We start from the raw sequence: 24,105 nt of genomic DNA, 5'->3' as shown, positions 1-24,105 counted from the left end.
AACTGCAATTTAGGAAACATGAGACTCAATGAGGAGCACAATGGCTCAGTCAGTCAGTCTGACTCTTGATATCGGCTCAAGTTGTGATCTCAGGTCAGTCATGAGATAGAGCCCTGCATCGGGCTCTGTGCTGACAGTGTGGAGCCTGCTTGGGATTCTCTCTATCCCTCTCTCTCTTTGACCCTCATCTGCTCATGCTCTTTCTCTCCAAATAGATAAACTAAAACAAAACAAAAAACATGAGACATAATGAAAGACTTTCTAAAAGAAATACTCATATAAACGGCATATTTAACAGAAAATAGTGTTACTTACAGGTCACAAATTACACTGAATCTATTTGCTATATTAATTGTAAATGAGCCTACTGATACATAAAATAAAAATAGTTTTGGATTAGATTGAGAGAAAAACTTTGCTGTTTGCAATATACAAAAACAACAAACAAACAAACAAGAAACCCAAAACACCTAAAATAGAGTGACTCAGAAGGTCCACTCATTTATTAAAAAAATAAAATTATGAGAAGGCATAGCAAGAGAATGTAAACAAAAAGGAAGCAGAGCAAAAGTCGTGATACCATTATTAAACAGATGAAATTCAAACAGAAAAAAACTGAGACAAGAAGGCACTTTATAATGTAAAGTGTAAAATTCATAATGCATATATAAGGGATACATTCAAGTTCCAAATAGCACATCAGCAACTCTAATAAGATTGAAATTAAGGGAGATACAAGGAAAATATTCAGAAGTGTTCTAGTGTTAGGTGACTTTAATTTACTTTTCTCAGTGGACAAAAATAAAGATGATCACAGAAGATACTCCAACAGTATACAATTATATCTGATGGGTATACATTAAACTTTATTGATAAGAAATAGAGAACACATCTTTTCAAGTTCCAGCAGAACATAAATGAAAGTGGACTACATATTACAGCACAAAAAGCCTCTATAAATTCCTAAAAGTAGAAATGCTATAGACACTATCTTCTAACCTTAATGGAACAAGCTGGATAATTATAAAAAAAATCAGAAAAGATAAATACTTCTCCACATAGAAAGTTAAACTGTCTTTTTCTTGATCAGAGAGAAAAAACCAAAAATTTCTAGAAAAATTATAATTCAAAATCAGATTTCAAAGTTCTGAGATATAGTTAAGGCAGTGCTCAGTGGAGAATTTATGGCCTTAATCAGTTAAGGGAAAGAATGAAACCACATGGCTTAGTGAAAAGAACAACACAATCAGTCACATGAAAGCAGGAGCAGATAATAAACATAAAAGCAGAAATGAAGAGTTAGAAAATGGGAAAACAGAATAAATTCAAAAGCTTAAAATTTTTCAATAAAATAAACCACTGACAAACCTAATCAAGAAAAAAGTAGAGAAAATAAGAAATGACAAGGAAAAAATTAATACATGAACAGGAGAAAAATCATAAGAAATTATTTTGTTCAGTTTTATACAAATAAACTTGAAAACTTAGATTAAATGAATAATTAGTTTGAAAAATATACCCAGACCAATCTCTTTAGAGGTAGAATGCACATATAGAGTAATTTCCAATGAAGAAACAGAAAAAAACTTGTCAAAGAGCTACCCCAAGAAATGCACGAGTTCCAGATATATAGGTCAATGTAATAATATCTTTAAAGAAAAAGAAAAAAAAAAAAGAGAATTCTAATCCTAATTAAATGCTTCAACTGCAGCAAATGTATTCTTTTAGTGAAGTATAGTATCAGCATTAAACTATGACAATGCACCAAAATAAAAACTATAGATGAATTTACTTATTGATGCAAAAATCCTTAGAAATATTTACAATATTCTGTTTACAATAGAATCTAGTGCAAATTGAAAACAAAAACAAAAACAAAAACACATCAAGATAGGAAGCCCAGCCACATTATTGCCTGCAGAGGAGGGGTAAACAGGCTTGGATTTAAGCCTCTTCCACCCTCTCATGCTTTTGCTGCTTGGGATAATCTCCATGTCAGGTTCTCATTCACTTAGCTTGAAGTTAAAATGTTTTTCTTTACTTCCATATGGGATAAAATACATGGGAAAGATTAAGGTAAGTGTAGGTAGGAAGAAGGGAAGAAGTTAAAACTCAGTGGCTTGAGCTCTTTCTGATTGCCACTTTTTCACTCAGCGCCACACTTGCCCCCCAGGTGGGAGCAATGCAACCATTCACCTCTAGAAGAAGTACCCAATGTCATGGGTCATATGCTCTGTGTATGGAGTCTACCAGTTTTGGGCTGGGCTCAGATTTCCAATTCATGAATATTCGAATCTACCTGAGAGATATGGAGGAGGCAGGTAAACATTCTTGTTCTTGTCCTATATTAGTTAGGTTAAGCTAGGCTAGGCTGTGATAACAACCTTCAGAGCCTTAGTCAAGCAAAAGTTATCTCTTATTCATGTAGCATCTGTTGTGGTTTTGGGTGATTCTCTAAGGGCTTCTGCTCTTCATGACGACTCAGCTAATTAGACTGCTTTTATATTCTGATTCGAGATTCCACCATTTCAGCACAAGGTTGTCCTAGTTGACTTGGTGAGGGAAGAAGAGTCATAAAATGGTAGTTAAATTCTTTGACCAAGAACCTTTTGTTCACTGGCCATTGGCTAGAACTGATCACATAGTCCTGGGAAATCAGGAAGTATAGTTTTCCATGTGCCCAGGAAGTAGAGGATGTCGGTGAACACTAGTGATGTCTTCCACATCTCCCCATCTTTTTATCTGTCATGATCTCCCAGGAGACGGAATTATTATTTTGATTGGTCAGATTCCAGGGCAGGGTATGTTTACTAAGAGTTCCAGGGCCACAGTATTTAAAGTTTACAAAGTTGCATTTCGCCTCTTTTCTGAATGCTATTTCTGCCTTCGGTGAACAGAGTCCCTTTGGGACCCACACTATTACTCATATGCTTGGGAGGTCTTAATCCTTCAGGATTTACAACTCGATAGTGGTACAAGTGGTGTATAAGAGGGAACATTAGACCTTGCTTGGGTCTCATGCTTCAGAGACGCTTACCATAAAATCTTCTATTGGGGTATATGAGAGATTTGACCAGCTAATAATAGAGTCAGTCTTTGATTTACAATTTGCTATTACTACTTATGGGTAGAGATTTCCTGAGGGCCTCCCAGCGTACTTGGCAAGGCATAACTCAAGTATTCCTTGGTGTCCTGGTTAACGACCATCATAATCCTACTTTACACACCCATCAGAACATGTGCATTCTCTTAGGGAAGCGAAGAATAAAAAAAAATTGTATTGTATCTTTTCCCACTTAATGAAGTAGTATGCATGTATTTATTTATTGCAGATAATCAGAAATTTTAAATGAATTCCAGAAAAACTTTTTTTTTTTTTAAATTTTTTTTTTTCAACGTTTATTTATTTTTGGGACAGAGAGAGACAGAGCATGAACGGGGGAGGGGCAGAGAGAGAGGGAGACACAGAATCGGAAACAGGCTCCAGGCTCTGAGCCATCAGCCCAGAGCCTGACGCGGGGCTCGAACTCACGGACCGCGAGATCGTGACCTGGCTGAAGTCGGACGCTTAACCGACTGCGCCACCCAGGCGCCCCCAGAAAAACTTTTTGTTTCACTGTTTGTCTCCATTCTGTTGTCCATTAGTACTGGGTATTTCAAATTCAAAAAAAAATCTCTGCTCGGTAGGTCTGTTGTATCAAATATTAACTTTATCATGAACTCTTTCTAGATTAAGTTAAAATCTACTCTTTTGCATACCCAAGCATTACCAAATTAATCTCATTCTTCCTGACATTACAGTGGACTGTTTCCTTGTCACTCTGCTTAGGTTATGTATTTCTTGAGAATAAGGAACATGGCTGTGTCATCGCTGAGTGGCCCGTAGTATCAGACATGGATGGCTCTGTGCCAAATAAATTATAATGTACTTACAGACTATTTTGGTTAAAAAGCAGCCTTCTCTCCTTAGCTGTCAAATAGATTTTCTTCCAACTCCTTTTTAGCAGAAGATTTTGCCTTGTCCTAAACTGAGTCCATTGAAGCCATACATCTGGAACTTCCTCGTTCCCCTCTTTCTCACTTCTAATCTCCCTGTCTTCATTCCAGTCTCTGAACAAGTATTCCTTTTTATTACGAAGTCTGACAATCTCTTTCTTTGGATTCCATTAAGAATTTGGGGGGTAATTTCTCTTTTCTTCTCTCTCATATACAGATAACTTCCACTTAACTTAGAAACTTGTTAAGGTCTTTTTTTTTTTCCTCTTTCAAGTTAAAAAAAATCTTTTAATGTTTATGTTTTTGAGAGAGAGACAGACAGAGAGAGAGAGAGAGGGAGAGAGAGGTAGAGAACAAGCAGGGAAGGGGCAGAGAGAGAGGGAGACACAGAATTGGAAGCAGGCTCCCAGCTCTGAGCTCTCAGCACAGAGCCTGACTCGGGGCTCGAACTCGCAGACTGCGAGATCATTACCTGAGCTGCAGTCAGCAGCCCAACCGACTGAGCCATCCAGGTGTCCCAGTTTCAAGTTTTTATTTAAATTCTAGTTAGTTATTATACAGGGTAATATTAGTTTCAGGAGTAGAATTCAGTGGGTCATTACTTACATAGAACACCCAGTGCTTATCACAACAAGTGCCTTCCTTTTTTTAAAAAAAATTTTTAATGCTTATTTATTTTGGAGAGAGAGAGACAGAGCATGAGCAGAAGAGGGGCAGAAAGAGAGGGAGACACAGAATCCAAAGCAGGCTCCAGGCTCTGAACTGTCAGCAGAGAGCCTGATGTGGGGATCGAACTCATGAACTGTGAGATCATGACCTGAGCTGAAGTCAGATGCTTAACTGACTGAGCCACCCAGACAGGCCAATAAGTGCCCTCCTTAACACCCATCACCCATTTAGCTGTTATGGTCTTTCTTGTACATAACTTTCCTGTAGTGTGGCTTTTTGCTCAAGTTTGAGTCCCATCCTTTCCCTTGTTTTCATTTCCAACACTTTTTTTTTTAAGTTTATTTATTTATCTTGAGAGAGAGAGAGAGAGAGAGAGAGAGCGAGCGAGCTGGGGAGGGGAAGAGAGAGTGAGAAGGAGAGAGAGAGAGAGAGAAAGAATCCCTACTTGGGATTCTCCCAAGGGGCTGGGATTCTCCTCAGCACCCTCCGCGCTGAGGGTGCGGGACTCGAGCTCACAGTGAGATAATGACCTGAGCCAAAACCAAGTGTCAGACACTTAACCGACTGAGCCGTCCAGGTGTCGCTCACTTCCAACACTCTTGAAGGACTGTTTATATCTGCTGCCTTCATTTCCAATTTGCTCTTTACTCTTTTGAAATATTGCTTCTACCTTTAACACTCTATGTCCCAATGAAGGTTATTGGTGCTCCACTAATTATATAACACAATAATGTTTCTTATATTTTATCTTCTGGAACATTTTTTGCACCTTTTTATTCTTTTAAGAATCCTCTCTTCATTTTACTTTTTGTGGCCCTCTCTTGGTTTATGAGAAATCATACTCTCCAGGTGATTCTCAATCTCTTCTGTTTCTTCTCTGATAATCACTTCATTAACTCCTCTTAGGGCAAATGCTTCAGAATGCTGTCTACTTTCTGCTTTATTTGCACACTCCATTGACAACGTCAACCACACCACAGGAGGAAGAGACTCATTGGTTAGAAGATAGCAGAATGCATAATAAACAATCCGTGTAGTTCTTCTAGGATCACATATTATATACACTATTTAAAAAAGTTTTTTTTTTCACAGCCCATTTTCCACACACCTTAAACTACTGTCAGTGATTAAGCAGGTAACCGATTCTTGAGTGGTATAACACAACTTTATGGAAGTAGTCTACCTAGCATCTGATGATGCAAAACTCTTCTATCGTAATTGGTTATCAGTGTGAAGAGTTTCCAATCCTGAGGTGGGCAGGAAAGTATTCATACTCTTAATAAATATTTTTTGACTGAGTTTTGCGGGGGGTATGCCCCATTCTGAAGAAGTTGATGATTTTACTGTCTCACTTATTTTTTCCTTCCAGAATGCGTTCTGGGTGGGTTTCCTGGATGGTGGTTCTGCAAGTGAGTGTAATCAGGCTGGATTCCTCCATGACTCAAGGCAGAGACTCTCCAGGTAAGAACAGAGCATTTTTTTTTTTTTTCCAGGTGTGCATGCAAGAATTGGCATGGGGGAGGAATGCCTTTCCCTGTGGGTCCAGGCTGCAGACCAGACTAGAATTGGCTTCTGGCTTCAAAGTGTTCTTTCCTTTGGAAGAAAAATAAGGCTCTCTCTTTACCACATACAATGTGGGAAAAGGGACTTCCTGTACCAGAGCCGCAGATTCAAGGAGTAGGGTAACAGGAAGAAGGGAAACATTTTGTCTTGCTTAGGGCCCTTATTGTGTCAATGTCTGTCTCAAGAACTGTATAAACTGGAGGCAGTCTGAAAATAGCTGCCAGTTGTTTAGACAGGAGTTTGCTCTGATGATTGTGACTGTTTTTATATTTATCCAATTGAGATACACGTGGATAAAAGAAATTGGAAACAAAGTTTCTTCTTTTGGCATTTGTTAACCCCAGTTTTGAGAAATAAGAGAAGTTGAATGCATTATCCTCAGACTGTCCCCAGGCTACTAAGTCCATGTATTTATTGCTGTTATTTTTCTAGCTGAGGAGATAGGCTATACAAACATGAGGCAATATTGCACCCTGAAGACATATTTATCAGCAGAAAACGGGATGTGATGTGCTAAAAACAGAACCTGTTTGAATGTCAGTTTCATGAACTACAAAAGAGGAACCAACCTGGGAGGGTGCGGTGGGTGGAAGATCTTTGTTCTTCAAGAATAGAAACCTCTCTGGGCTCATAATGTCCATTTAACAACACAGATGAAGAAAAAGTCAGTGCAGATCTTAAATCTGACACAAATCTGACTAAAAAATTATTTTCTTTTTCTGATTTAAACTGTAAGAAGGAAGAGCATTGGAGGTTAGAGCTGACCTTAGCTACTAAGAGATGAGTATGGCTGGCCCAGGAAGGATTCTGCCGTCCTTACGCTCCACTCAGTAGCTCGCAGAGGAGGAGCTGAGAAATGAGAGCAAATTTACAACTCGAGATCAGTAACTACTATCCTTCAAGCCTTAACTCATGCTGTTTCTTCAGGGAGGTCTTTTCTGGCCAACCCGCATTATTAACCCATTTGAATTTCCTTTTTTTTTTTTTTATTGTTGTTCTCAAGTGCACAGAATTGCATTAATCTTACCCAAAGAGTTCACAGCACTTTGTTATCATTTGTCTGTGCAAGGACTCTCTTCTCTTCCCTTGTCTCCATTTTCACACCCTCTTTTCCTTAGAGAGCCATTCTAACATGTCTTTAACTATGGGGTGGCCTTTAAGAATATTTAGCATTGTTTTTCACATGTATTTAAAAATCTTAATAAATTCATTGTGCATTAAATCACATTCTGTTTCTTTTCTGTCTTAACACTATGCTTTTGAGCTCTCCTTCAGTGTCGTTATCAAAGGAAAGCAGGTCAGGGAGGGTAAGTGGTTCTATGTAAAACCATCGGATATAGAACTAGAACTCAAGTCAACTGGAACATAACCCAGGGCCATTTACCAATTTGTTGTTTAAAAATTTTCAAATATTCAAATCTATGAAGTGTCTTAATCCATTCTGGTGACTGCAACAAAATACCACAGCCTGGGTGACTTATAAACAACAGAAATTTATTTCTCAGAGTTCTGGAGTCTGGGGAGTCTAAGATCAGGTGTCAGTATGGCTGTGTACTTATTTATTTATTTATTTATTTATTTATTATTTATTTTTAATTTTTTGCTTACTTATTTTGAGAGAGAGAGAGAGAAAGGTGACCAGGAGAGGGGCAGAGAGAGAGGGAGACAGAATCCGAAACAGGCTCCAGGCTCTGAGCTGCCAGCACAGAGCCTGATGAGGGACTCGAACTCACAAACCATGAGATCATGACCTGAGCTGAAGTCAGACACTTCTTGACTGAGCCACCTAGATGCCCCAGTATGGCTGTGTTCTGATGAAGACTCTCTTCCTGGTTCATAGCTGGCACCTTATCCCTGTGTTCTCACGTGGTAGAAGGGGCTTGAGATCTCTCTGGAGCCTCCATTATAAGGGCTGATCCTATTCATGAGAGAGGGCTCCACCCTTATGACCCAAACACCTCCCAAAGGCACTTCCTACTGATAATATCACCTTTGGGGGTCAGGAAATCAACATAAGAATTTGGGGGCAGGGGCACAAACACTCAGACCATAGCACACTGTGTGTTCAACAAATAAGAATGATCCTTTTTCTTAGCTGTGAGGACAGATTACATAATTTTTGAATGTGAAATTACATTGAAGAATAGCAGAGTAGACAGTGTATGAAACAATATGTAGCTCAAGCTAATCACTATCGATATCAGTAAGGTGCTCTGAAAGTAGAAAATTGTAACGGACCATGGAATTAGATTTTTTATTCCACCTTTAATGGCAGTATTTCATGTAAAAATCCCCAAAGACGCTTAAGCTAATTGTATATTTTCTATCACCATGTTGTTGTAGCTACTGGTATGGTAGGTATAGTGCCAACGATACTGATAGCAATATTAATCTTCGAGCCATGGATTAGTATTATTTTACTTAACACCAACAAAGGTAATTAAATCATTACCTTATTAGAGCCAACAGAGGGGTGAAGTCTAAGTAAAAGTGCAAGGGGAAAGGTCCAAAAGGAAATTCTTGGAGAAAACCCATAGTGAGTGAAAAGTGGAAGGGGTTAACTTCACATCAAACGTGTACCGAGTCTGAATTTCTTTGCTCACCTCCATCACTCCTTCACTCTGCTCCAGAGGGAATGTATCGAATGAACCTGCCATGGGCAAGAGTGCTGTTGGATTACTCCACATGGGGATGGATCTTTTTGACTTGATAACAAAGGGAGTTAAAGTCTTGGGCTTCTGAAAGCTTGGCTTGGAGAAACCAAGCACAGTGTCAGCAAAACACAAATGGTCAATAAATGTTTGTGGAATGAATGTTTATGTCTCTTGGGACTCTCTTTTTGGCTTGCCTTTTTGGGATTACACATCTTCCGTTTGGCTGGCCCTGTAGGATGGGTCTCAGACTGCTTTCCACGATGGATGTCTCTTTGCTAAAAGGAACCAGATGTGGCCCAGGGGAGAAGAGGCCACTTTGACCTATTTACTGAGGTCAAAAGCCTCTTCTCAAATCCGTGTGTTCTGGCATAATTTACCACGTATGGGTTCCTAAAAGTGAGGGTTGGTTTGTTGTCTATTTTTTTTTTTTTTTTTGGATTTCCAGAAGATTTTGTGATTCAGGCAAAGGCTGACTGTTACTTCACCAATGGGACAGAGAAGGTGCAGTTTGTGGTGAGATTCATTTTTAACTTGGAAGAGTATGCACGTTTCGACAGCGATGTGGGAATGTTTGTGGCATTGACAGAGCTGGGGAAGCCTGATGCTGAGCTGTGGAACAATCGGCCGGATATATTGGAGAGGAGTAAAGCTTCTGTGGATGCACTCTGCAGACATAACTACAAGCTGGGTGCACCCTTCACTGTGGGGAGAAAAGGTGAGGTGGAAGGTGAGGTCTTGTGAGGTTCAGGAATCTCCTACATGTGAACGTGACCATGGGCTTTACTTCCTCATGATGGGCAATTTCTTGCTTCAGGATAAACAGCTTGTAAGCAGGGGAGTCTGTATATGTTCTGTCCCTAGTTGTGATTCATTAATTATCCTCACAGGTCAGGTTACTGTGGTCTTGGTCCCAGACCCCCCAAATTCTCAAAGACTTTAAGGACTAGTGGGCTCTCAAATAAAGGGGGTAATTGTGGGAGTATCTGATAAGGCCTAACTCATCCTTGGGGCATTGACATACCCAGTTTCTGAATCTTGGGGGCAGAGATTTCCCCACATTTCCAGTTTCCACCTGGGTGATGTGAGAAGATTAGGGGAAGAGACTGTCTTTCAAGGAACCCTTGTCCTGGCTTAGTGGTTTTCCTTCACAATGTCTCATGTTTTTCTCTCTTCCCAGTGCAACCAGAGGTGGCGGTGTATCCAGAGAGGACCCCATCCCTGCAACACCACAATCTGCTGCTTTGCTCTGTGACAGGTTTCTATCCAGGGGACATCAAGATCACATGGTTCCGGAATGGGCAGCAGGAGAGAGTAGGGGTCATGTCCACTGGCCTTATCAGGAATGGAGACTGGACCTTTCAGACAATGGTGATGCTGGAAATGACTCCTGAACTTGGAGATGTCTACACCTGCCTTGTTAATCATCCCAGCCTGCTGAGCCCTATTTCTGTGGAGTGGAGTGAGAATCAGCTTCTTGTACTCTCTGGGCCTGACTCAGGTTGATGCTGACTCAGCACACGGCCTGCGTTATCTCTGCATTCATCTTGGTCCCGATAGTCATTCTTCTTTCCCCTGATCTGAGGGGTCATGGAATTCGGGTCCTTGGGTTAGGGTGGGAGAAGACACGACAGATATCTATCCTTGTATCTGCCAAGAAATAAGGAGGTCTAATCACCTCATCACTTATTTCCAACTTTGGGAACGAGTATACTCTGATAATTTGTCTTAGTATTTTAGGGGGCATACTTACGGGCTGCAAGATTCAGTAACAGAAACTCCATGGGTGCAAACCTTGGCTTCAAAGAACCATATCTAAATGTATTTCTTCTCTAGATAGCATTTGATCTGGTGTCCAGAATGGACTCTGAGATTTCAGGAAGGCACGCCAAACATTGGGAGCTTTTTACTAATTTTCAGACCTGTTTCCCATAGGAGTTCAGTCTGCATATTCTTGGAGAAAGATGCTAAGTGGAATTGCAGCCTTCCTGCTTGGGCTGATCTTCCTTCTGGTGGGGACTGTCATCTGCCTCAGGGCTCAGAAAGGTAATGAGCCTCTCAGGATTCCCCTGCCACCTGCCCCGTGGCTTCTCCCACTTCCCCTAACTTCAAAGATGTGAGGCAGGGAAAGCTGATTGTACTTCTCAGAGGTCACCATGATAGTCTCTTCTGAATCCAGAAACATTTCAGGGGGTCATCAGAGCTGGAGTATTGATATTTCAGTTCGTCCCTATCTGTCAGGATAATCACAACATTTGGTCCTAACTAGAGGCATTCTATTTCTTTCCTCTCATTCCAGGGTATGTGGAGACGCAGTTGTCTGGTGATGAGGTAATGTCTTCTTCCTTGTCTTTGGGTGGCCAATTGTTGTCCCTGTGCTTTGGCCAGAGGGAGAGGTCTTGGGGATAGGGTGTGAGGGTGGCTTTGGCTGGGTGGTGCTGGGTGCTGAGTCTCTGGAATGGGAGGGTGGAGTCCCTCCTGAAACTCTGATCACTATTCCTGCAGGTCTCAAGAGCAGTTCCCTCACCATAGCCACACTAAGGTCCCAATCAGAGCTTCTTGCCCTGGAGGCTGAAATAGTACCGAATGACTTGAGTCCAAATGACTAAGTAAAGGACTCTCATGAGGTCCATGTTCTGGAGCTACTTCCATGAGTCCTTGGAGGAGTCCTGGCTTGATTCTAGAGTTCTGTTTTCTGAGATCATCTCTCATTCATCTGCCCTTCTTCCTCCTCCTTGCCTGTGCCATTAGTCCCCATTTCCAAGGATAGTGTGCAGAAATTCCCACCAAAGCTGACTCCCACCAGCCCCAACCTGCATACCTCCTATGGTCCAGCCCTAACCTTGTGAGTTATCCTCATGTCTTCCTGTTTCCAACTGCACTCTCCACTGTCTCCAGAAGACAAATGTCAGAGGCACTGTTTCCTTTTCACCGTTTTTTATGACCTTTTTTATTGTAAAATAAAACTGAGGAACAGATAACCATACAAAATGTAGAATTTAATGAATTATTTAAGGTCAAGAAATAGAACTTTACCAGTCAGGGCAGGAGTCTCCCTGTGCCATTGGCCAATCAATCCCCTCTCCCTCCTCTCAAAAGTAATTATATTCTGGGAGGCCTGGGTGGCTCAGTCAGTTAAGTGTCAGGCTCTTGATTTCGGCTTGGGTCATGATCTCACGGTTCATGAGATTGAGCCCTGCATTGGGCTCTGTGCTGACAGTGCAGAGCTTGCTTGGGATTCTCTCTCCCTCTCTGTGTTCCTCCCCTGCTTGTGCTCTCTCTCTTTCTCTCTCAAAATAAATAAACTCTAGAAAAAAGTAATTGCGTTCTGTTAATCACTTTAAAAATTTTTTTTAACGTTTATTTATTTTTGAGAGAGAGGGAGAAACAGAGTGTGAGCAGGGAAAGGGCAGAGAGGGAGGGAGACACAGAATCTGAAGCAGGCTTCAGGCTCTATGCTGTCAGCACAGAGCCTGATGCAGGGCTCAAACCCAGGAATCAGGAACCATGAGATCATGACCTGAGCTGAAGTCAGACACTTAACCGACTGAGCCACCTAAGGGCTCCTTAAATATTTTTAAAAAATGTTTATTTATTTTTGAGAGAGAGAGCACAAGCAGGGGAGGGGCAGAGAGAGAGAGAGAGAGAGAGAGCAAGATTGAGAGGTAGACACAGAATCTGAAGCAGGCTCCAGGCTCTGAGCTGTCAGTTCAGAGTCTGATACGGGGTTCGAACCCATGAACTGGGAGATCATGACCTGAGATGAAGTCAGACACTTAACTGACTGAGCCACCCAGGTGCCCCAGCTTAGTTGTCTTTTATGTCTCATACTTTACTATTTCTCCTCCATCCCCTTTGCCCCCCTTATGACTAATACGTTGAAAAGCCTGAGACATTTAACCTACAGAGTTTTCCATAGTTTGGATTTTACCAATTGCATGCATCTGGTGCAGTTTAGCATGTCCTTCTGTCCTCTGCATTTCTTGCAAGTTGGCAAATGGATGCAGAGGTTGGATAGACAGGTTTAATTTCTTTGATGAGTCTGTAGGTGGAGGTGTGTTTTTTACCATGAGGCCCAAACTGTCCAATTGTGTCTCTTTTTACGGTGCATTCACCTTTGGTGCTCATTGCCTAGGCCCTTGAATTCACTTGAATTCTACCAGTCCTTCTTTGTTTATATGCTTTATTGCTTCTGTAAAGAGACATTTCTCTTCATTTACTGGTGGGTTGCCCAGTGATACAGTGGAAAGAAAGGATCAGTGTTTTAGTTCTTTTACTTTTTTAATTTTCAAGTTACTGAATTTGTTTCCTACTATTACCCAAAGGTGGGCAATTAGGTTCTACTTTTTATTTTATTTCTCGTATCATTATAAACTCAAGGATTTAAATGTATTTGATGGATTTTAACTCCTGGTGGTTTTTAGCCACGAGTTCAATCATATCATCCTAGGTGCATGGAAACTTCTTCAAGTGGCTCCTGAGTCCTTTTGACACAAGTCTTTTGATCATTGCTTTGTTATCTGCATGCCAAAATGTTCCAGGTTTATTCTGTATGTTTCCCGCTCAGACCTGAAATCAGCCATTGTTTTAGAAAGCCCTGGATTATTTTAGTGGGAAATGTCACTAAGACCGTAAGTGGGAGTTAGGAGTTCATCACTATATCAGGTCTTTTTGGTGGAAGTACAAATGTTTATATGTAACGTTCATATTTATAGAAGCACAAAGTTTATGTATATACAAATAAAAAATTAATCTCTTCTATATTACAGTTGTGTCTCCTTTCTTCCACATCAAGAGTTCTGGTTTTCAAACACACAGGGAGACCTACAATTAGAATATCCACTTTTACTCATTTGCTTTTCCTGAATGAACACACACAGCAGTCTGAGGATGATGATACTTGTGCTACGAGCACCAAAATGATTACTGAAAACAGTTAATATTCCTTTTGCCTCTGTTCTCCTCATCATCCTTCCTTTTTATAGTTGTCCTATATCTATGTTATGGATCATATACCATTTCAGAAGATACTTGCTCCCTTTTTAGTCTTAGTGCTGTGAGTAATAACATGTTTAATGATGACTACTATTCCTTATGTCAGTGTCCTTTAAGTGCAGTGGTGCTCCAGTTGTGGTCTATGGACTCCTGGAGGTCCCTGAGACCCTTTTGGGAAGTCCGAAAGATCAAAACTATTTTTATAATAATAATAAGATCTTATTTACCATTTTCACTGTATTTGTACTGATAATGCAAAGTTTACAGTGGGTAACACGTTTGGTGCTTTAGTACAAATCAGGGCAGTGACACCAAATTCTATAAGCAGTCATGGCATTCTTGACTGCCATGCACTTGCAGTGAAAAACCCTCAAAAATGCCAGTTTCACTTAAAGATAGCCTTGATGAAACAATAATAATCATTAGTTTTTACTAACTCTTGAATCTCAAGTAGGCACCTTTTTAATATATAGTGTGACAAACTAGCATTTCTGCTGCAAAGTGATGGAAAGGCATTTATTTTGTGGAAAAGCGCTGTGTAATTGCTTGAGTTGTGGGTGAAACAAGCCACCTCTTCTTTTTCTAATGGACTGTCATTTTTCTTGAAAGAATGACTGACAGACGCAGTATGGTTATTTGGCCCTGGATATTTGGTAGGCATTTTCTCAAAAATAAACAAAAGAAGAATGCCACTTCAAAGAAAATGATATTGACAATGAAAATTAGATTTTCCAGAGAAAATCAAAATTTTGGAAAACTTGTGTTTGCCACAGGTTCCCCATAACAAAGGTTTTTGGATGAGATTGATGGTGATATTACCAAATACGATTTTTTCATATTGTTTAGTGACCCGTGTCAACATTTTGGAGATCCGCATAATCCTGTGGACTCCCTTCCAAATGATCAATGCATGATACTGCAAAATTATCACGGATAGAAGGCCCACTCAAAGCACAAGGTAGACCAATGAATTTTAACATAACATGAAAAGACCACTGATAAGATTTCAGATTCCACATTGTAACTAATTTGTTAAGATTTATCATTTGTTGATTGTAGTATCTTACCAAAGAAGAATATACACAATAGCTGAAAGGCTATTAAAATTCTTCCCCTCTTTCCTATTACATATCTGAGTGCAACCACATTTTCTTCATGCATTTTAACTAAAACAACATATTACAGGCTAAATGTAGAAGAATACATGACCAAGTGAATCAGTACTAAGTGAGATATTAAAAAGATTCTTTTAATGTAAAATAATTCATTTTCTCTCACTATATTTTTGTGCTAGAAGATATAGCTACTTTTCATAAATATGTTATTTATATTAATATATAATGGGTTTATCACTGTTCTTTATACAAATATTAAAAGTTTTTCAGTTTTAATTTCTAATGTGATGAATATTGCTTCACATAACCCATATAAACTAAAGCTCTTTGGAGTTCTTAATAATTCTTAAGAATGTAAAGGGGTCATGATACCAAAAGTTGTGAACTACTGATGTAATCATTGTGGTTGTTTGAAGCTCTTTCTTTAGTTACTTGCTAAGACGAGCTCAAGGAAGTCCTTATATTTAACAGACTTCCAGTCAGTTTTGCTGGATATAAAAAACCTTCGTTCCTATTTTCTGCTCTTGAATACCTTAATAATGTTACTGCAGGGGCGCCTGGGTGGCGCAGTCGGTTAAGCGTCCGACTTCAGCCAGGTCACGATCTCGCGGTCCGTGAGTTCGAGCCCCGCGTCGGGCTCTGGGCTGAATGCTCAGAGCCTGGAGCCTGTTTCCGATTCTGTGTCTCCCTCTCTCTCTGCCCCTTCCCCGTTCATGCTCTGTCTCTCTCTGTCCCAAAAAATAAATAAAAAACGTTGAAAAAAAAAATAATGTTACTGCATTTTCACGTAACATCGCTATCAAAAAGTCTGATAATAACCTAATTATCAAGTCAGTTATTGTTTTTGCTGAGATGCCTAAGTAGCATTTTCTTTTTCTTTAATGTCCAGAAATGTTATTAGAATATATCTTGGTTTTGGTCATCTTGGTGAGTTTCTCAAATAAGCCATATAGTCTTTCAATATATGGCTCAATCTTTTTTTTTTTTTAATTTTAGGAATGTTTTATTGAGTTATATTTTTTAGTATTTTCTTTTGTTTCCTTTTTAAGGAACTCCTACCATTTATATATTAGATTTTTTTTTGCGTATCTTCAATATTTGTAATTTTCTTTTGAATTCTTTCTCATTCCTTTTTTTCTTTAAAAAATGTTCCTTTTTACCTTCTTTCTTTCTCTTGAGGCTTTCATCATTGTGTCTATTTTGTTCTTTTGTTCTTTCTAGTTTAACCTTCATTTCTGAAGTGGATTTTAATTTCATATTATCTCCTGAGTACTGTAACCATATTTCTAAAATTTTAAAAAATTATTTTCTTATTTGATAAATTTGACATTATATTTTGAAAATTTAAGGTATATGGTATATTATTTTGATACACTTATATGATACACTTATGATTGCCATTGAAGGAATATTTAGCACATCTTATAATAGTTTTTATATTGAGATTTTCTAAGTCTGATTTATGTTGTTGTTTCATATTTTTTTTTAACACTTTCTTAATGACATTTAGCTTGTTTTGAAATAGAGTACAGCTTAGAATTTTTGGTAGCATGACTTTTCTGGTGTGTTTTTACTGTCTGTAAGGATTTTATTCTCTTCATATTTATACTAACTTTGTAGAAGACACACCTTCTGTCCTCTTCTGTGGCTCTTTTTATATGGAATTAATCTCCTTGAGTTTTATTTTTATTTAGTTATTTATTTTTAATTTTTTTAACATTTATTTATTTTTGAGAGAGAGACAGAGTGTGAGCTGGGGAGCGGCAGAGAGAGAGAGAGAATCTGAAGCAAGCTCCAGGTTCTGAGCTGTCAGCACAGAGCCTGACGTGGGGCTCGAACCCACAAATTGCGAGATCATGACCTGAGCCAAAGTCGGACGCTTAACCAACTGAACCACCCAGGTGCCCCATCTCCTTGAGTTTTAGAAGGAGGCATACTTCAGAATGTTTATCCACTCCCCAGAGCTCTCTCTTCTGTTGTTTTTGCATAATGCTAAAAAATATGGCAGCTTGCTTGGGAGAGTTCCAGACTGTTTTCGTCCCTCACTTTGAGCTTCTTTTTCTTCATTTCCTTATTTCTGTCTGGCTCAATTTTGATTCCGCTACTCGCAGTGTTTTCCTCAGTGTAAGGCTCTGCCTTGGAAAAGTTCCTGGATGGTCAGTTTAGATCATTCTTAGGGGTGAGACTGCTCCACCCCCTTCTAACCTTACTTTGTGTTCAACTGCTGCTGTGGGATTGGGAAAGTCCTGCCTAGTTTCATCTGCTGCTCTTGTACTGGTCTGCTGTGTTTTTCAATGAGTATCTGTCGACTGTTTGGGATTTATCATATTCTCAGACATGTCAAGTGCCTAGGTGCTTCTCCCAACATTCTCTACCACAGACACTTATTCCAGGGATATCTTGTGACTATTAGTGGATTGTCACCCACCAACTTGTATTTTGAGGTGCATGGATGAACCTTATCACCTAGTTTTGTTGAAAATGTTAATGCGTTCTTTAAAATTAAACTCCATTTTGTTATAATTGTATAAGATGTACTTACAAGAAATAAGAGATCTCATGTATCCTTTATCCAATTTCCCCTAAAGGTAACTTCTTGTAAATTATAGTAAATTGTCACAGTCTGAATAGTGACATTGATTAATGCAGATACAGTCTATTTCCATCATCACACTGTCCCTCATCTTGCCTTTTAACAGCCACACCTGCTTCCCCTTCCACTCCTGGACCCGTCAATCCGTTTTTATTTCTATAATTTTGTCATTCCAAAAATGTTATATAAATAGAATCATACCCTATATAACCTTTTGGGATTGAATTTTTTTCCCCAAGCATAATTCCCCATAGATTCATCCAGGTTGTTGTGTGCATCTTTAGTTCGTTTGTTTTTATTGCTGGGTAGTATTACTTGCTATGCATGTACCACAGTTTGTTTCCAGTTTTTGACTACTGTGAATAAAGCTGCTATAAACATTCATGTACAGGTTTTTGTGTGAACACAGATCTTTACTTCTCTGGGATACATGCTCAGGAGTGTAACTGCTGGGTTGCACAGTTTTATTTTATTTTTTTTTTCAACGTTTACTTATTTTTGGGACAGAGAGACAGAGCATGAACGGGCGAGGGGCAGAGAGAGAGGGAGACACAGAATCGGAAACAGGCTCCAGGCTCTGAGCCATCAGCCCAGAGCCCGACGCGGGGCTCGAACTCACGGACCGCGAGATCGTGACCTGGCTGAAGTCGGACGCTTAACCGACTGCGCCACCCAGGCGCCCCTGGGTTGCACAGTTTTAAACTAACTGTCAAATTGTCCTCCAGAGCGGATTTCCCACATTACTTTCACCAGCAATGGATGAATGACCCCATTTTTATGCAACCTTGTTTTCGGTATTGGTATTGTCCCTATTTTTTATTTTTATTAAAATTTTTTTAATGTTTATTTTTGAGAGAGAGAGAGAGAGACAGAGGTGAGTGGGAGAGGGGCAGAGAGAGAGGGAGACACAGAATCTGAAACAGCCTCCAGGCTCTGAGCTGTCAGCACAGAGCCCAATGTGGGGCTCAAACTCAGGAACCATGAGAGTCTTGTATATTTCATCTTCTTGTACATTTCACCTTCTTCGATGTTGTGCAGAAAGGGAGAAGGCAGGTTCTATTTCCCTTGCTGAGAATCTCTGAACTCTTCTGAAGTTACACAATTGCAATGATTAGCAGAAAACGTTAATATTTTAACCTAATATAGTTCGTTAAATTTGTGGTAAACAAATTCCCATATAGGATATATATTCTGGTATATTTAAATATTAACTGCATACAACACTATTAATCTTTACAGTATGGTATTTATTTATTTTTTGAAGAGGATTAAAAATGAAAAGTAATAGAGTTTTCACCTTGGAAAGTAGAAATGAATTTTTCCCTTCTTTTCATTTCCTTCAGTATTTTAGTATTTTAGACTCATTTAACCTTTTTAAAGCCTTAAACATTTTTTTTTATGTTTATTTATTTATTATTTTGAGAGAGAGAAAGAGAGAGAGAGAGACAGAGTGTGAGGTAGGGTGGGGCGAGAAAGAGAGAGAGGGAGACACAGAATGTGAAGCAGGCTCCAGGCTCTGAGCTGTCAGCATACAGCCTGATGCAGGGCTAGAACCCATGGACCACAAGATCATGACCTGAGCCGAGTGGGCCACTTAGGTGCCCACCCAGATGCCTGTAGACTCATTTAACCTTTTAAAGAAAGTTATAAATAGACATGGTTTAAAATGTCATGTATTTGTATAAGGCTTGTAATGAACAACAGCAGACCTCACTGCCTCCCCATTTTCCCTTTCCAGACACAGACTTTGTTAGGTAGTACCATTTTACAAGTGAGAAAATAGAGGCCTAAAGAGGTTCATGAACACCCAAGTTCATACGGGTCGGAAGTGATGTAGCTATGGTAACTCAAATCTGTTTGACCCCAGAACTTGATATCTGAGCTATATTGCTTCTCAATTACAAGATCACTTTCCTGATGGGGGAGCATAAGGCAAGCTGAGTGCAAAGTACGGGCTAACAGCACCCCCTCCCTCCAGGTGGGATATGTGTGATATTCCTAGGACACTCCTGGGTGCCCAAGAACAAAGGCAAATGAAAAATTAAATTCCCTTACTGCCTACAGCCCATTGACAAGTTGAAACAGGCAGAGTGACCTTTCTCTAGGAGCACAGCTGCCTTGATGATGACATTTCAATAGGGGCAAAAGGGAATCTTGGCTTAACATTATCCTGACCGCCCCCCTACCCCCCACCAGGATCCTGTGTCTCCTTAAACACATAAAAATTCCTTTGCAAACCTCCTTTATCTTTAACCCCCAAGTATATGTTGGCAATTATACTCCAAGCATATGGCCCCTGATATACATCTGAAGGGGCTGATGACTGAGGTTTTACTAAACAGTAATAAATGATGTTTTTCTAATAACAGCCCCTTAAGGTTCTGGAAAGCTTGTTTCCAAAATTCCTTAGAGACTTATGCTGTTCCTAACCCCCTCCCAACTTGAAAGTATATAATTAGTCACTCTTCACAACCCCAGTGCAGCTCTTTCTGCCCACATGTCCTGTCTCCATGCTTTAATAAAGTCACCTTTTTGTACCAAAGACATCTTCAAGAATTCTTTCTTGGCCGTTGGCTCTGAACCCTATCATTACCCCAATCCCCATCATTCTTATTTCTGCTGTAACAATCACAAATTTAGTGACTTAAAACAAATTGATTATCTGGCAGTCCTGGAGGATATAAGCATGAAATAGGTCATATGGGAATAATCAAGGTGTCAACAGGTCTGTGTTCCTTTTGGAGGCTCTAGAGGAGAATCTTTCTTGCCTTTTCCAGCATCTAGAGGCCACTTTGATTTCTTCCCTAGGTGCCCCCTGCAGCAACACTTCACCCAGACTTCTGGTCTGTCCTCACATCTCCTTTGACTTGACCCACCTCCCTCCTCTGACAGGTATCTCTGCTTCATTATAGTGCAAAGTCTCCTCTGAGGGAGGAACACAAGCTTCATTAACATAACATAGGATGCCTGTATGGACACATTTTCTAAGTCTGCCTGCCTGTGCAATTTTCTGCCTTCTTTTACATTGACGGAAAGCTCCTTTTTCTGAATATTCATCCTAAACCCTAGTTAAAAAGAACATGCTCACCCTTGCTGGCAAAGTCCTAGCTTTGGAAATTACTCCCCATGACCTCCTGGTTTGCTGCAAATAAAGCTTCCTTTGCGTGAGAGCTTCACCTGGTGTAGTCTGTACCTGTAACTCACAAGGGAGCAAAGTCATGTTAGTGGAAGAGGACTTCAACCACCTCCATTTTGACCTCAAACTTTCTGATTAAGTTCTTTCCAGCATATCTCTTAATTCAGGCAAGACCCTGAGGACAAAGCATTCTGTGATGGGAACCAGAACTACCCCCCCACCACAATATGGGCTGCCCTGAGCCAGCAAGTCCCCACGCGACTGCCCCCAAGACCATGATCCACCTGACCTTCACTGCCCACCTGCACATACCCACCCACCTTTTCCTCATACAAATTTGGGTGTATTTTCTCCACTCTGGAGGCCGTCTTTGAGATGCTAGCCCGCTGTCTTCCTGTGTTGGCCTCACCGAAATAAATTCCTTTCTTGTTTCACCACTACTCCTCTCTCTGCCTTTGGATTTTGTCAGCAGCCCTGTTTGGGACCCCTGGAGCCAGGCGCTCTTGCACCCCTGGGTCCCAGTTACATCGGTTTGGTTACAGAAGTCTTCAGTGTCCTTAATGTTCTGATTTGGGTGGTAAGCAGCAGCATGGAAGTCTCGGTGGTGTCTAAACGGGGTGGCTCTCCATTGGAGAGGGCCCCCCTCCAATGTGGGGCAATGATTGGGTGGAAGCCAGTGGCCTGGTAGGTGAAATAATTCACCTGAGGTAGAACAAAGGAGATGGTAGTTTATTGACTACATCACCAGGGAGTGATGGGCAGGACACAGAGGAGAGGTCTTCTGCCAAGAGGCAGTGGGTGTGGAATACACTACAGGGGAACAGTGGGCAGGACAGCAGGAGAGGCAGTCTGCCTAGAGGAAGTGGGTGTGGACTATACCGCAGGGGAGCGGTTGGTGGGACCTCAGAGGAAAGCTGTCCTCAGTAAGGCAGTGGGTAGGGCTCTTTTTAAAGGGGAAGATGAGGAGGTATGGCGATATGGAATTCTCCCTGTTTTGGTTACTGTGCCTAGTTGTAAGTAGCCCATTGGTCATTTAGGGCCTATGGATATTTAGAGGTGGGTCACCTGATTGGCCTGTTTGTATTCTCCCAGGTGGTTGCTGTAGGCCCTTTCTGCATTCCATCGCTCTAGCCTGTTGGCCTAAAAGCAGCCTCTGTGGCTGTTTGCCCTTAATTTGGAAGCATGACTTTTGACTAGTCAGTGAGAGAGTTTCGTGGTCTCCCTCTGGTGTCCATAGAAAACCACATTTTCTGCTATTCATTATTGATGGATTGTGCGTATGTGATTTCTAAGAGAGTAAGTTTCTACAGTCTGTTCCTGGCAGACTTTCGCCTGAAACTGTGCTTTTGCCACCTTGTTCCCTCAGGAAGACTTCATTTTCATCAGCTTCCAGTGAGTTGTGGTGACCTCATAGGGTTGGGCTGCGGAGTGTGCTGTGGGACAGGGAAGATAAGGTGGGAGAGGTAGTCACAGGCCTTCTGTGGGTGGACTTTGGGGGCAGAAAGATCTCCTTGTCTATAGCATTCTCAGTAAGTGAGGGATGAGGTGAAAGAAGGTTGGGTTTTTATGTCAAAATGAGGGACACTGTCACGTCAGGACTCTAGATTAACCATCAAAATTCTAGTTGGAAAGAGTTAAGAAATTTAACAATTTTTTTTCTTTTCTCTTCTTTATTTATTTTGTTTCCTATCATTGTATTTTATTAAAAATTTTTAAATGTTTATTTGTTTTTGAGAGAGAGAGAGAGAGCACGAGTGGGGGAGGAGCAGAGAGAAGGAGACACAGAATCTGAAGCAGGCTCCAGGCTCCGAGCTGTCAGCACAGAGCCCGACGTGGGGCTAGAACTCACAGACCTCGAAATCATGACCTGAGCTGAAGTTGGATGCTCAACAGACTGAGCCACCCAGGTGCCCCTTTTGTATTTTATTTTTAAATTTTAACTCCAGCATAGTTAACATTCAGTATTATGTTAGTTTAAAGTGTATAATATAGTGATTCAACAATTCTATACATTACTCCATGCTCATCACAGTAAAGTGTGCTCTTAATCCCCCTTCACCATTTTCCCCCATGCCCTCCTCCTCCCTAAACACCAGTTCGTTCTCTATAGTTATGATTCTTTTTCTTGGTTCCTCTCTCTCTCTCTCTCTCTCTCTCTCTCTCCCTCCCACCCTCCTAGGCTCCTTTGTTTTGTTTCTTAAAAGAAACTTACAATCTTAAACTTGAATCCGGCTTTGTTTTGCAACAATAGGAGTTGGTGCCCTGGAGGTTGTGATGTGGCCATTTGACCACCAGATGGCCATAGAGATCAAAGTTTAAGTTGATTTTTTGCACTTCCTGTGTGGAGGGAATCCCCCGGAAATCTGGCATTTTCTAATGGGCTTTCCCTGTGTAGCCTTTGTGTCTCCTTTCTCACATTATGTCATCTGCAAGGCTCTGAACGGAGTGATGGGGGACATGGAAATCCAGGGCAGGGAGAAGAGAGGCTCGAGACTTCCAGCCCAGCCACAGAAGCTCTCTTGCTTGTCCCCTCACTGCTTGTCTTCTTTCCCCAAGTCTCCCTTCTTGGGCAGTCACCTTTATTGCAGAGGTCTGCAGCTGTAGCAAGGGAGCTGGGTCACAAACGAATTGAATGTGATATACTGTAAAATGGCCTTATGGATATAAAACAAGATCTGGCTAACTAAAACTTAGGAGTTAATGAGAAGCAAGGCCATTTGGCAAATTGGTTATTCAGTGACTTTAGGGCCCAGACCAGTCTCCCAGTCACCATGAGTTGTCCCCAGGCCTAGTGTTACAGCAAATACTCTGAGGCCAGGAAGAGACCAATGACACGCACTCAGGGAATCAGAAAAGACTGTTTATTCTGCACCAGTGCCGGCCCAGCAGAGTCATCTCCAAAGGCTGAGCCTGGGCAGTAGCTTATTTTTATGCCTGGTCAGCTTCCGGGTGCTTGGAAACTTTCTATGGGCTGCACAGGTAGGCAGGATTGCAGGGGCTCAAGGGAAAAAGTGGGGGGTACTTATCAGTTGTGCTACACAGACAGTTGGCTGATCAAGAGGCAAGCAAGATTATAGAAGCTAAAAGTATGCAAGGGGAGTATCCAGCCTCGGACATCTGGCTGGCTCTTTTTTTTTTTTTTTTTAATCTGCTTTTGTCAGCTTTCCTTCTCATTCCCCCCTCTTGATTCTCAAGCTCCTGTAGCAGCCTTAGAGAAAATCAGTTTGTGGGGGCCAAGGAACCCTTTGCTGCTATGGGAGGAGGGGCAGAGACCATTCTGTTTTTTTCCTGCTGGACAGGGACATCGAAAGGAGGAATGTGACAGCTAGGGTTCTTAGCCATCCAAAGGAGAGGAGCGACAGCTAGAATGGCCCAACTGGTGCAACA

The 24,105-nt window shown here is 40.9% G+C and overlaps 1 protein-coding gene and 1 long non-coding RNA gene across 11 annotated transcripts in view; both read left to right on the top strand.

The window, feature by feature from the left end:
• LOC147580878 (uncharacterized) overlaps positions 1 to 24,105 on the top strand; it is a 151,932-nt gene that overhangs the window by 49,370 nt on the left and 78,457 nt on the right. The window contains exon 1 of one of the 2 annotated variants that reach the window (XR_015251143.1): positions 18,249 to 22,625. The exons of the other annotated variant lie outside the window; for it this stretch is intronic. This is a non-coding gene — a long non-coding RNA (uncharacterized LOC147580878). Of the gene's footprint in view, positions 1 to 18,248; positions 22,626 to 24,105 lie in introns of those variants that run through there. 2 annotated transcript variants of the gene reach the window in all.
• On the top strand, positions 5,941 to 15,533 carry LOC112862364 (HLA class II histocompatibility antigen, DO beta chain-like). Of its 9 annotated transcripts, none has more exons than XM_086706528.1 (6): positions 5,941 to 6,126; positions 9,328 to 9,609; positions 10,060 to 10,380; positions 10,815 to 10,925; positions 11,179 to 11,210; positions 13,649 to 15,533. In XM_086706528.1, exons 1-6 carry the CDS (start codon positions 6,000 to 6,002, stop codon positions 13,817 to 13,819), a joined length of 1,044 nt encoding a protein of 347 aa, XP_086562654.1. In that variant the 5' UTR covers positions 5,941 to 5,999; the 3' UTR covers positions 13,820 to 15,533. The 9 variants fall into 9 exon arrangements, with proteins under 9 accessions (XP_086562654.1, XP_086562658.1, XP_086562661.1 ...); XM_086706532.1 differs by having other exon boundaries at positions 5,942 to 6,126; positions 9,328 to 9,597; positions 10,138 to 10,380; XM_086706535.1 differs by having other exon boundaries at positions 5,942 to 6,126; positions 9,328 to 9,597; positions 10,060 to 10,137.

The sequence above is a fragment of the Puma concolor genome, chromosome B2 (genome assembly GCF_028749965.1).
Source record: "Puma concolor isolate L17-30 chromosome B2, mPumCon1.1.hap2, whole genome shotgun sequence".
Lineage (NCBI taxonomy): Eukaryota > Metazoa > Chordata > Mammalia > Carnivora > Felidae > Puma > Puma concolor.
This window is presented reverse-complemented; position numbering and strand designations above follow the sequence as displayed.

What these genes read in the sequence shown, in the direction of transcription:
- LOC112862364 (XM_086706528.1), top strand. Translation starts at nt 6,000, where the DNA reads ATGATTTTACTGTCTCACTTATTTTTTCCTTCCAGAATGCGTTCTGGG. An exon ending in ACTCTCTGGGCCTGACTCAG is followed by an intron (nt 10,381 to 10,814) that starts GTTGATGCTGAC and finishes TGTTTCCCATAG; the next exon opens with GAGTTCAGTCTGCATATTCT. An exon ending in CGCAGTTGTCTGGTGATGAG is followed by an intron (nt 11,211 to 13,648) that starts GTAATGTCTTCT and finishes TCTATATTACAG; the next exon opens with TTGTGTCTCCTTTCTTCCAC.